The sequence below is a fragment of the Notolabrus celidotus genome, chromosome 20 (assembly GCF_009762535.1).
Source record: "Notolabrus celidotus isolate fNotCel1 chromosome 20, fNotCel1.pri, whole genome shotgun sequence".
Classification (NCBI taxonomy): Eukaryota; Metazoa; Chordata; class Actinopteri; order Labriformes; family Labridae; genus Notolabrus; species Notolabrus celidotus.
Window position 1 is genome coordinate 27,641,300 of NC_048291.1, and position 13,646 is coordinate 27,654,945.

The 13,646-nt window shown below is 41.2% G+C and overlaps 1 protein-coding gene across 2 annotated transcripts; it reads left to right on the forward strand.

Annotated features, from left to right (window-relative positions):
- The first annotated feature begins 1,319 nt into the window (after positions 1-1,319).
- Positions 1,320-11,309, forward strand: spns1 (spinster homolog 1 (Drosophila)). Of its 2 annotated transcripts, XM_034712069.1 has the most exons (14): positions 1,320-1,561; positions 4,577-4,798; positions 4,906-4,971; positions 5,050-5,186; positions 5,299-5,450; positions 6,734-6,800; positions 6,884-7,026; positions 7,815-7,967; positions 8,065-8,254; positions 8,363-8,428; positions 8,580-8,678; positions 9,313-9,481; positions 10,013-10,092; positions 10,471-11,309. In XM_034712069.1, exons 2-13 carry the CDS (start codon positions 4,585-4,587, stop codon positions 10,048-10,050), a joined length of 1,494 nt encoding a protein of 497 aa, XP_034567960.1. In that variant the 5' UTR covers positions 1,320-1,561; positions 4,577-4,584; the 3' UTR covers positions 10,051-10,092; positions 10,471-11,309. The 2 variants fall into 2 exon arrangements, with proteins under 2 accessions (XP_034567960.1, XP_034567959.1); XM_034712068.1 differs by lacking the exon at positions 10,013-10,092 and having other exon boundaries at positions 1,321-1,561.
- Positions 11,310-13,646: the final 2,337 nt, after the last annotated feature.

Here is a 13,646-nt window from a genome sequence, read left to right on the forward strand (position 1 = left end):
AGAAACCCCGACCTAAGCATGTACAGGATGAGATCAGCAAACAGAAAGGAGGTATTACTTTGTCCACAGGGGCAGCCAAAATCAAGACAAGTAAAAAGTTCCTCACAGGAGCTTTAATGTGTGGCTAGTTGTTTAAAAAAATTTGAATTATTAGAAACAGTAACAAGTAATCAATGCAGCATTTTTTGTATATTATTGATGCATTAACATGCTGTTTTTAAAAGTTTGTACACAAGAGGATTGGGGCCACTGGAAGAAAAATTAAGGTTAAACATTTTTTTTATTATTCTGAATATAATTTTTTTTTCAGAAAATATTTTTTAAAAAACCCAGAAAAAAATCAGAATTTTGAGATTTAAGTTCAGACTTTAATCTCAGAATAAAAAAAAAAATATTGCAGTTAAAACATTTTTCCAGTGACCCTAATCCTCTTCAGTGTATCTGATTGTTTTTGTATTTATTATCAAGGCATTTTTTTATGTAGAATTTGTAATTTTGTTATAAAAAATGTAAATTGAGTTGTCTTATTAACGTTGTAGTGCAATATTCTTTATGATTTTAAAAATAATAATAATTATATTGGCACACTTCTGTATAAGATAAGATATTGCCTCTGTTGATGCAGCAACCCAGACATAAGTACAATCAAGAATAAATTCCAATAAGTAAAATAAAATAGATAAATAAAGATAGAATACAAATGTAAGATATTTAAGATTTTTTTACAAACAGTTTAAATATTTTTAATAACAGGCAGTATTAAAAATGAGTCAGGTAAATGTAAATGCCCACTGTTTCCTGCCAACCTCTTTAATCATTTTATTTTTTTATTTTTTATTTTTTTATTTATTAGTATTGTTTTTGTTTTCGTATCTATTTACATATTTACTTATTTGATCTGATGTTGTCATAGTCCATTTTATTTGTTTGTCTTTGTTGTTCATTATTCTTGTTAAAAAAAAACTCAATAAAATTACTAATTATAAAAAAATTAGAAATGATTCAGTAGTGACAGGATGACATGGTGTGATTAGGGTTTGGTTAGTAAAAAGTAATATATAATAGTTCCATGATCAGCTGTAGTAAACAACAACAATGTAATATAATATAAAACAATACACTATAACACTATTATTAGTATTATTATTATATAAGCTGAGAATCATGAGACTAGATGTATTAAACAGTAGTCCTCATGTCTGGATCACAGGTCTGGATCAGGTCCTGATGGTCCTGATGGATCTGAGATAATAAAGATTTCTTGTTCTCTGATTAGCTAACTCAATCAACGTCATCACGTGACCCGCTGACGGCAGCGTCATGTGAGCAGCAGACCGGAAGTTGTGTCAACTCCGTCATGGCGGCTGTAGAGAAGAGTCCTCTGTGAGCAGCTCTGAGGTTTAACAGCTCACTGAGTCTAACCTGAGAGATCTCTGAGCTTTTTAAAGAGTTTTTATGTCAGATTTCAGAATGGGTTTTAAATAACATCAACAGGTTCGAGTGACGAAGGATAAACATCCGGGGAGAAGACAGAAGAGACCGCCCTGACTCATCCTCCGAGGTAAACAACCAACAAACAGCTCAGCACGGATCAACACACACACACAGCTAACAAACATGTGGAGACATCAACAACAACACACTGTGTGTGTTCTCATCAGAGAATCAGGAAGTCTCTCCTGACAAGCCTTTTTTATATCCTTTATTCCTTTAAAAAAAAACTGAATTTAAGTTAATTTTAACATTTTGCATGGAGGGTCTTTGTTTACCTGAAATACCATTCATTAGAATAATGACAATACCACTATACACGAGTTAACCGAGCACACAAGAGCTCCAATACATGCAGGGTCACTCTTTTACTTTATTACTTTAAGTCAAATTATTTCCTTTAAAGTTTTGTTATTTTTAATTTGTATTTTTTTCTAATATGCATGATTTAATTAGCCAAATTATTTAATTAGAATAATTGTTGTGCTTCATTTATCAGAAGGTCCTCTACATTTCTTCAGGGGTGTGTCCAGATATTTTTGAGGCATGGTGCCTTGACCCATGCTTTAGGGGGGCAGGAAGTGTCTGTACACAAATTAATATAAAATATAAAAACTTCTGACTTTAAAGTATCATATAGAAGTTATATTCCTGTATATATTTTCTGAACTCTAACTTTCAATCAATCAATCAATCAATCTATCTTTATTGGTATAGCGCCAAATCACAACAAACATGATCTCAAGATGCTTTTACAAACATAGGAGGTCTAGACCGCTCTATGTCAATATATATCTAATCTATCAGAATATTTATTAAAAAAAAGATTTCATCAGAGATGACAGCTTGGCCATAATTCTCCTGTCAGCCACCACCTCCACAGGGTCCAGGACTGAGCTGGCCTTCTTCCCCAGTGTGTTCAGTCTGGCTCTCCTGCAGGTGAAATCCTTCCAATGTGGCGTTTGTGTCCGGTGTTAGCTCTGTTAGCATGATGCTACTTTAAGAAGTAACACAACAGAGAAGCCACATCTAATTCATTTAAGCTTGAATCTTTGAATCACAATTTAAAGGACCTAAAATCTGCAAACATGTCCTTCCTGCAGGATCTGTTTCCCTTTAATGCTCTTTAATTTGTTTTTTAAAAGTACTAACAAGCAGCTTAGTCTTGAGTCCTCTTCTCCATTTCTTTTTCTCTTCTTCTGCATTTATAAAGTAGTCTTCCTCTCTTTCTGTCGCATCTGAAGTTGACCTCTGTGGTCAGGTGAGACATCATGTGCATCTCTCTTATCAAAACAGACTCCTCGTAGCCAAAGTCACAGCTGCTGCTGGACTTCTGGACTTTTAGATCCACATGTTAGTAAAAACACTCACACAGTTTATGAGAGTTCGTGTTCATGTCATGCAAAAAGTATGTTGTAAAAATATAACTGTGAAAGGATATAAACAAATACTGGATCTGAATTGAGGGTTGGTGCACGAATCTAGAAGCTCCAGATCTGCAACGACAGTGAGCTGAACTGACTGAGTAAATGTTTGTTTGTTTGTTTTTAATGACTAATGCCTCCACAAGGTGTGATATGTCAACAGTTAAAAGGTTCGGATCAAAGGATCAGTCATTGATTCTTTTCTAATCACTGTGTTTTTAGTGAATGGGCTCAAAGTTCAGGACGAGCAAGACGTCCTCTCTCGTCTCCTCTCTGCTGATCAGTCAAATTAACAATAAGTAGGATTATAAGGTCAGAAAATGACATGTTATAGCGTCTTATTTAAATTAACCAAGATGTTTAATGTGTGTTTTAGTATCAGTGTTCTGTAAGATGTTTTATTCTCTGAAAAGTAAAAAAGGGAAATTTAGAATGATGATTTATTTTGAAACGTCAGCCTAAAGACAAGAGCTGCAGTGATTTATTGGTGGACTGGTCCTTTAGTGTCTGGTTTTATTCAATACTCAGTCTAAAAATGACTTCAGTGTCTGCCTGGCAGAGAGAGGTTTGTGTTTTTATTTGTTATCTTTGTGAAGAAGAGCCTGCGGATGGGGAAAAGGGAGACGTTTAAATCCTTCACTTTGTTTTCTAACATTTTAAAGACTTAGGTTTAATCTCAGATGACTCATGAGCAGCACCTGAGAGGAGAACACCAAAGGTTTCAGTGTGACCCCTCCATAGAGGAAGTGATGAATGATTTTAACATCTTTCGGTCGATTAGGTTTTTAGCACAGGGCTGCAAAAGCTGCATCAACACGACGTCTCTGTCATGAGATCCTCTTCCTCCTCCTGCAGCAGCTGAGGAAGTCCTCCTACCTTTCACTGAAGTCAAACTGCTGTAGTGTTTCCCTCTGAGATCAGGAGAGTAGAAGAAGAACGGCTCGGTCACTGTCCTGATCACGAGAGAGCAGTTTCATATAGTCATGTCTACCACTGCTTCTTCTTTCTCTGCCTCTTCCTCTTCTTCATTCAGGTTCTTCTTCTCCTCTGCTCAGCTCTTTTTTTCTGCTGCAGGCAAAGAAATCCAACGTCATGCCTCGAACCAAACATTCAAACGAGCCCCTCCTCGAGGTCATGCTTTTCTAGAGAGAGACATTTAAATACATTAAAAGCTGAGTGTTGCAAAATGAGAACACATCCTGCAAACACTTCACCTACAGGAGTGTGTTTTACTGAAGCATTGGAAACTTTATGTCTCTGGGTACTTCAAGAAACATATTCAGAACTCTTAAAAAGACATGAGGATATCAGTTTCACCATTTCAGACATTTCATTGAGGAAACAGCCGATGAATGAAAGCAGAATTAAAAGTCTACTTTGAGATGATGTGGTGTCTCAGGGTCATTTATATTGCTTTCAGGGTGAATCTGCACATTAGTGAGCACAAAGTTCAGACTTGAGACCTGCAGGAGATCAAACTGGATTTTCCAGTTGAGCTGCAGCGTCTCCCTGTGCGAGCGTACAAACCAAACACTTCCTTGGATTGTTGTTTTGTGTTTTAGGACAGCTGTTCGTTTCTATGGACGCTGCAGACTGCACAACTTTAGCCTTAGAGTTGAGATGCGCTAACTGTGTAAGTCTCTCTGCACCCCTCTCTGCAGAGTCAGCCATGTCTCTAGGCGAGCACACGTCGGACACGGCGCCCTTCTTCTCCGACGACAGCGAGGCGGAGGGTCAGGAGGAGCGAGGCGCCGGGGATGGAGGGGCCGGAGGGACGGAAGAGGAGTCGGCGAGCGGGGTGACCAGAGTCCGAGCGCTGCTGACCGTTTTCATCCTCTGCTACATCAACCTGCTCAACTACATGGACAGGTTCACCGTGGCGGGTACGAGACACCTCCTGCACGTCTCAGCCAATCAGATGCATCTCATCATCATGGTGTCGGACTCAAAGATGATCATGCTTATCTTCTCCCCTCTCTTCCTCCTCCAGGTGTTCTCCCTGACATCGAGCATTATTTTGCGATTGATGATGAGAAGTCCGGCTTACTCCAAACAGGTAAGAACACCTGCTGAGCTCTAAATCCTACCATCATATTTAACATCCATCTCCATCACAGTGTTTGTCTCCCTCCAGTGTTTATCTGCAGCTACATGTTCCTGGCTCCTGTTTTCGGATACCTGGGCGACAGGTACAACAGGAAGATCATCATGAGTGTTGGCATCACGTTCTGGTCTTTGGTGACTCTTGCCAGCTCCTACACCCCCAAAGAGGTGAGTCACACGTCGCTCTCCTGAATCTGGTCCCCCTCTTTACTAAGAACCTGAGAACGGTTCATTCTGATGATTTAACCCTCCTCACCCTCACTGCCTGTTTCTCCTGCAGCACTTCTGGGCCCTGCTGTTGACCCGAGGCCTGGTCGGGGTCGGAGAGGCCAGCTACTCCACCATCGCTCCGACCATCATCGCTGACCTCTATGTGAAAGAAAAGAGGACTAACATGCTCTCCATCTTTTATTTCGCCATCCCTGTCGGCAGGTGGGTCAATCACACCGCTCATCTTCTCTCTCAGGCTGAGCATCCTTGTTTTCTGGAGCAGGAAGTGTCCATATTTGGACAAGAGGGCGGAGCCTGAGAGGAGTGATGGGATAGAAAACACCAACTAGTCAACTATCGCTAAAGCTAGCTGTGTTAGCATCACTATTTCACGGTTTGATATTAATCAGACAAGTCAAAGATCAGACGAGGAAACAGAAAAGGTTAACACAAGATTTAGCTTGTTTTGACTCGTCTATCACGAGGTAACCTCACCTTCAGAGTATCCTGCTTTAATGTTTATTTTAAAAGAGCGGCATGTTGTTTGGAAGGAGACCAGAAGTAGAGATGGAGACAAATAACATGTTAGAAACACGTTAAAGAAGATAAGAAGGAGGATAGTTTTCACATAGACCTCTATGGGATCACATTTTTAAACCAGTGAAGCCCCCTGCTGGTCATGGGGAGGATTGCAGGTTAAAAGCACTCCTGTTTTGGCTTCACTTTTTAAACCAAGAGACTGCGGCTCCTTTTTTTTTTTTTACAACTTACAACAAATAGTTAAAAATCTACTTCAGTATTTGAGTCAATTAAAGTTTTGTGCACCCCCCCAAACACACACTCATATTAATGATACTAATTTGAATGCATATTTGCAAACACATACTCTCCCTACTTTCCAAACTTATAAATAAATATTCTGTTTCTTTTCTCTTTCTCTTCTTTTCTTTTCATCATTGTTTTAATTATTAATCCCTTTTATTAATCTTCTTTGTTTTGTTTTTTATTTGTATGTAGATATTCTGTTCTATAGTGATGCTTTCTCTTGATAAGTAAGAAAAACAATAATATTAATAATAATATTAATAATACAAAAATAATAATAATATTTATTTATACAGAATTTTCAAAACAGGGTAACAAAGTGATTCACAAATACTAATTAAACTAAAAGACAAATAAAATGAAATAAAACAAAGTTGGAAAAATAAAAACAACAAGAAATAAATGTAAACAGTCAAAAAAATAGAAATAAAATAAATATTAAATACAAATATTAAATGATAAAACCCTGTCAGTGATGCTGCCTAAGAAAGAACAAAAGCCTCTTGATTAAAACACGCTCAGGTGTCGTCTCCTGTAAAAAGCACGTTGATAAAAATGTGTTTTTAAAAGACAGGATAAAGAAGTTGCCGCTCTGATCTCTCAGGGGAGGTCGTTCATGAGGATGGGGGAATGTTTTTGATCATATGAATTAATCTGTTTATTATCTCTCTTCACGTCAGCGGTCTCGGGTACATCGTCGGCTCACAGGTCAGCAGTGCTGCTCAAGACTGGCACTGGGCTCTGCGGGTACGTCTCTGCTCTGCAGAATCACTCTGAGCTGGATCACCTGAACCTGACCCTGTTTAACACCTGTGCCATCCTCTCCTCAGGTGACCCCGGGTCTGGGCCTGATCGCGGTGCTGATGCTCCTGATCGTCGTCAAGGAGCCGAATAGAGGCGCCATCGAAGCTCGGCCTGAGCATCACCTGCACCAGACCAGCTGGCTGAAGGACCTGCAGGCTCTGAGCAAGAAGTAGGTTCTCCGTCCTGATGATGAAACTGTTTGATTCACGTGTCAGGTTGACGCTCTGAGCTCTGGTGCATGTGAGCTGTTTTCAGCAGCAGCTGTTAAACTGCTGCCGTTTGCATCCTGCAAGGGAGCTGTGCACGTCTTCTATGAGGCTGCAGGTGTTAACATCGAGCTCTCTGTAACCACGACGTCTGAGTCACTGTGGAGCATCACGTCACGAGATCCTTTACTTTACAGAGAAACTCTCCTCAGAAAACATTTAGTCAGAATCAGACAAATGTTCTAACACGACTTTAAAGGTGTATTCCGCTGCATCATCAATCAGACTGCCTCCACCGTGTAATCGATGTGGTTTGGTTTCTCTAAAGAGAGAGAGAGAGAGGGATGTTGTGGTTGTTTCATTTCCTTACAGTTTCAATCAATCAAACTTTCTTATACTCAAAGATCATTCAGAGGTTATTGATTAAAATGATGCATGAATAAATAAACCTGTGCTCTAATGTAAAACAGTTATAAATGGAGGTTAAAGGGCAGAGCTGCTGTGAGGTACTAACATTCACTGTTACTTAATTTAGTGGAGCCTCCATTCAGCCAGAAGGCTCTGCAGCTGTCAGCTGGTGGACCCACAGGAACACTTATTAAACCTGTTAGTCATTTAGACCCGGACGATGTCATAATGAGGCCTGGGTTAAAACCACTGGAAATCCCCCTTTAACAGAAGTCAGCAAACAGAGTGTTGTTCGTGTTGTTCGTTAGCATTCAGCTGATCTCCGTCTCTCCCGCGTCTGCAGCTACAGCTTCGTGTTGTCCACCTTCGGCTTCACGGCGGTGGCGTTCGTCACCGGCTCTCTGGCTCTCTGGGCTCCAACGTTCCTCTTCAGAGCCGCCGTGTTCAACGGGGAGAAAGGTCCGTGTCTGGAGGGGAACTGCGCCTCCTCAGACAGGTGAGTGTGGAGTTAACCTCCGATCTCTCTGGAGGAAACACATGATGGTCTTTTAAAAAGAAAGAGCAGCGCTCTGACGCTGTGTCTCCTCCCACAGTCTGATATTCGGGGCCATCACCTGCGTCACGGGTGTGCTGGGCGTGGCCAGCGGCGTGCAGGTGAGTCGGTATCTGAGGAGGTGGACGCCGAGAGCCGACCCGCTGGTCTGTGCAGCCGGCCTGCTCCTCTCTTCACCTTTTCTCTACCTGGCCATCGTCTTCGCTCAGAAGAGCACCGTCGCCACATACGTGAGTCTCTAAGCTGCTCATGTTAAACACAAAAATAAAGTTAAAAACAAACTTTTAGAAAGTTTTGAATCTTCAGGAATGAGGACGATAATGACGTCTCTCCCTCAGGTGTTCATTTTCTTCGGAGAGACGTTCCTGTCCATGAACTGGGCCATCGTGGCCGACATCCTGCTGGTGAGAACAACGACTCTGTCTTTATTTACCCAGAGGAAGAAGCCTTTAAAGAATCCTCTACATCCTTCATTTCCCCTCTGAGGAATACAAACTCTTTGTGTTGTGTTTCATCAATCAATCATTCAATGCAAACACTCTCTCTGTTTGTCAGTACGTTGTCGTTCCAACTCGTCGCTCCACGGCTGAGGCGTTTCAGATCGTCATCTCACATCTGCTGGGAGACGCAGGAAGTCCGTACCTCATCGGAGTGGTAAGTCGTTATACGTGCAAACAGAGCAGCTTCAATGCTAACATTAATCCTTCAATTAAAATAACTTTCATGTATTTATCTAGACATACATGGAAGGATCATTTAGTTACTCTCTTTAGTTTCTCCCTCCTGTAGAGAGGAACTTGTTTCTGTCCTCAGCCTGAGAGATCACATGAAACAGGTTCCTCTAAAGTCATTCCTCCTCTAGAACTTTTACTTCTTGATGGTTATTTTGTCTAATCTTTAATCTTTTTATAAGATCTCATGTGTCGGACATGTGACCTCAATTAGGGAAGTAACAGAACAGCAGACGTGTTTCACTGTTTCAAATAAATCCATCCAAAGTCCAGCCAAAAACTGAAACTGACACCAGGGAGACAAGGTTTCTGAAGGTTGATTTGGCCTCCTTTGGACAGAGCCAGGCTAACTATTCCCATCTGTTTACAGTCTTTGTGCTAAGCTAAGCTAATGAGGGAGGGTGGTGTCAATCTGAACATCTCACACACAGCAAGTCAAAAATAAAAGACGACACTCTGATATTTTGAGACATAGTGGAGTCGACAATTAAAGGATCTAGTTGTGATTTCTCTCCCTCTCTCTCTCCCTCCCTCCCTCCCTCTCCGGTGGGTCTCAGGTCTCAGACTCTCTGAGGAAGACGGACTCGTTCCTGTGGGAGTTCAGGTCCCTGCAGCTCTCTCTGCTGCTCTGCTCGTTCGTAGCCGTGTTCGGCGGGGCCTTCTTCCTCGCCACCGCCCTCTTCATCGAAGGAGACCGCGAACGTGCCGAGAACTACGTCCCCTCAGGTGAGACGGAGTGTGGGGGTGAACTGTACAGAGAGGGGGTCAGTGAAGATCTCATGAAGCTCCTCCTACTTTATAGAAATAAGTAGAATGACTTTAGTGAGCGACAAAAACTAAAACGATAACGACGACGACTCCTGAAGGATTCACAGTAAACTTCTTTATTATAATAAGTCACATCCTCTGTGTTAATTAGGGAGCTGATCACAAACAGAAGAAGCATGACAGTATCAATTACTAATGATTAATAATTTGGGACTCTTTTGATCCTAATTGATTTTTAAAGTCTTTTAACAGGATGAAGGATTTTAGTCGTCGTCTGTTGAGAAGTTTAGACATTAAAGCTCACAGCCCTCCAGACTCTTACACACTGTACAAAGTAAGATACCTTGCCTCATCCTTCCACTTTCCCCTCATAACACTTCAGTTTAAAGCAGCGGTCCTGGAGTGAGGAGCATGCAGGCCCTTGAAGCAGGACTGTATTTATTGTGTGTGTTTACTGGTTTTAATTTCGGGGTTCCTTTCCCTTCAAAGAGGAGCAGACCTCTGCGGATAATTCGTCTCCCGGTTGAAAGCCGATGAAATGAACAATGAAACCGTGACCTCACGCTGAGGTAAAGCTAGCCGCAGCCCGGCTGGCCGCTCTTTCTAACATCCTGTTGAATGTGTTTGAAAATGAAGCTGCTTCATTCATGTTTGATCCGTTTACTGTCTTTGACACAAAGAATGAGAGTTAACGATGTGTTCAAGTCCAGCTCCTGTTGATTCACTGTCTTTAAAGTTAAACTCTGAATCATCTGCTTCCCTCCGTCATGATCTCAATCTGCAATCTAATCAGATGTGATGTGATGAGAATCAACAATGATCCAAACAGAGAACATGATCAGCTCTTAATTTCTGCTTCAGTGTGAAACATTCATGATGTCTGTGTTTTAATATTCTGCTGTTAACGTGATTAACCTCTCTCCCCGTGTGTGTCTGTCTGCTCACAGATGATGAGCCGATTGTTGTCCCTAAAAGCGGGCGCTCCACTCGGGTCCCGGTCTCCAGCGTGTTGATCTGATGAGGGTCCAGGTCCAGACGTCTCCTGTGCTTTAATTTAATTTAATTTTTTAGGACACCACCTGGATTATCTGCCATGCAGAGAGGTTTTAGGAGGCTTTTGTTTTTACAGTTTGGACTCTATTTTTATATTTTTAACAAGCCCTTGGAACATGCCGCCACTTTTGGAGACATTTTTGTCTCCACATCTAATTATTTTTTTTGACATGACTTGAAAATATTTGAAGGACAGACGTAAGACCGAGCACGAGAGACTCTCTGAGGAGAAGATCTGCGGGACCTGACCTCCTCCACCCTGATAAATATTTTTTATTACATTTTTTATGGAGTAAAAACGGATCATGAGGGATCGGCAGGAGATCCAGGATGATCCGTGTCCTCAGTAGACCCAAGACCAAAACAAGGCTGTGCTCCTGAACCCCTCCCAGACAAGCATTATGAATCAGTCTCCACTCCTTTATGTTTGAACACATTTTAAAGACAACACTAACCTTCTTACAGTTCAGGAAGTTTCACTACCACTGTTTAAAACACATCAGAGCTTTTATTCAAGTTTGTTTTTACTGGAAGTCTCACAGCTTTTAATCCTCTTTCTGTTTCTGTGTTCTGGGAGTCAGCCGAGGGCTTCGTTTCAGCGGGTGAGCAAAACGTCAGGAACGTTATTAAAGGATAAAAACCTTTTAAAGAATGTCATTAATCAAAGTTGTTAACCTCATTTTATTATTTTAGCTAATCTTTTTTGTGAACTATTAAAGGAACATTAACTTGTCGTCTTGTTTTTCTGAGTTTGGACTTTAAAATGTGTTTTTAAGGCTCAATGAGCTCAAATACAAACTAATAGAAATCAAACTGGTTCATACACTCAGGGATTATGTTGAACCTCTAACTTTGGTCCTCTTGCTCATAGTCTTAGTTCATAGTGCAAAATTAGACAATAATTAAAGAATATATCATCAGAACACAAAAAGAGGTTGATTTTCATTTTAATTTAATCTGATTTATCGTATATCAATCAATCAATCAATCTTTATTTGTATAACAAATCACAACAAACGTTATCTCAAGACTCTTTTACAAACAGAGCAGGTCTAGACCACTCTGTGAAATTATGAACAGAGACCCAACACCAACACAGGATCAGACTCAGTCTGACCCCCCCTTAATCCACCATGAGCATTGCACCTCTCAGTATTTAGCTAGTTACAGCAGAGAGGACAAACTTCCTTTAACAGGCAGAAACCTCCAGCAGGACCAGACTCATGTTAGACACACATCTACTGAGACCGTGTTGGAGAGAGGGATAGAGGGAGATGAAGAGAGAGAGGTGATAGTGATGAGACGAGTAGTAGAAGCTGTTGTTCCTGGAGTCCAGCACGTCCGCAGCAGGAGGATGCCTATGCTCCTAATGCTTTTTTTTAGGGCGATCGAGTGGTAGTCCATCATTTGAATAACTACCTGCTGATTATCCAGCTACCAACTGCAGACATAAACCTGTTACCATAAAATATTGAATACAAAATTATTAAATACAGATTTGAAAAAGTCTCTCAGATTCCAAAGTCAGTAGCTCCTTCATGAGGACAGATTTCTGACATGTCTGTCCTCCTTCAGCTCTCCGTCTCTTTGACGTTGACTCACCTCGTAACCTGAATGAGTCAAACGTCTCAGCTTTGAACGTTGTTGCTGTCATCTCTACCTCTTCTGCTTTAAGTGACTTTAGAGAGATCAGCAGCCTTGAGATGCTTTCAACAGACACTAAGATTTTTACCACAGTGTCAACGGGCAGAGGCATCACTTCTGTGGATGAGAATTAATCACCATTGTTATGGGGCTTTGACCAATCAGAAGCATTCTATTCTGCTCTGTTCCGTTCTCTGTGGTGGCATCAGCCATCTTCTTTGGAGTGGTCTGCTGGGGAAGCAGCATCTCTGCTGCTGACAGGAAGAAGCTGAACAGACTGGTGAAGAAGGCCAGCTCTGTCCTGGGCTGCCCACTGGACCCTGTGGAGGTGGTGGCTGACAGGAGGATGATCCATCAGAGAAGATCATCTCTGATGGTCAACACGTCACCCCCCCCCCCGGAGACCATAACAACACTAAGGAGCTCGTTCAGAGACAGACTTCTTCACCCGCGGTGTCTCACAGAGAGATACCACAGGTCTTGTCTTCCTGTAGTGGTCAGACTCTACAACCAATAATATATATATATATATATATATATATATATATATATATATATATATATATATATATATATATATATATATATATATATATATATATATTGTAAGATATGCTTATGTTACTGTGCTTCTTGAACTTCCCTGTTATGGGACGAGTAAAGGACTATCTTATCTTTTAATAATAATAATAATGCATTTTATTTAAAAGGCCTTTCTCAGCCCCCAAGGTCACCGTACAGAGCAGAGTCCAAAAAAACTATCAAAATGAAGCTGATCAAATCAACAAGGCATGATACAGGATCAGATACAGAGCAGTGAAGAGGTGTCATCAGAGTGAAGAAGACAGTTTAAAAAGATGTGTCTTGAGATGTGATTTCAAAATGGAAAGAGAGTCGATGTTGCGGATGTCTGGTGGGAGGGAGTTCCAGAGGCGGGGGGCAGACCGGCTGAAGGTTCTGGACCCCATGGTGGTTAAGCGGGCGGGTGGTGTAGTTGATGTGTTCCATTCCTTTCTATTCTGTCCATAAACTCTAACAGTTTTTACCACAGTGTCAACAGGCAGAGGGGGAATGTAACGGACTCCTTTCTGCAGACTGATTTGATTCGATGTTTCATGATCAGGTTGTTCCTGGTGTCACCCTCAGACCAATCAGAATCAGGTATTTACCACAGCTGGGTAATAATTGTCAATGTCACATTTTGGTCTTTTTTGGAGTCTGATAATGATTTCTACTCCTCAGGGAAGTCGCTTAAATTATCACAAGCTATCAGAACCACTTTCACAAATGAAGAATAAAAGCAGCTCAGTTGTTGGTAAAAGAGCCCCAATCTGTCATATTTAACCAAGAGTCTCCCTTCTCCTCACTCATTGCTCCACTCCTCTACATCTCTCTCTCTCTCTCTGTCCCCTTCTTTGCAGTCTAT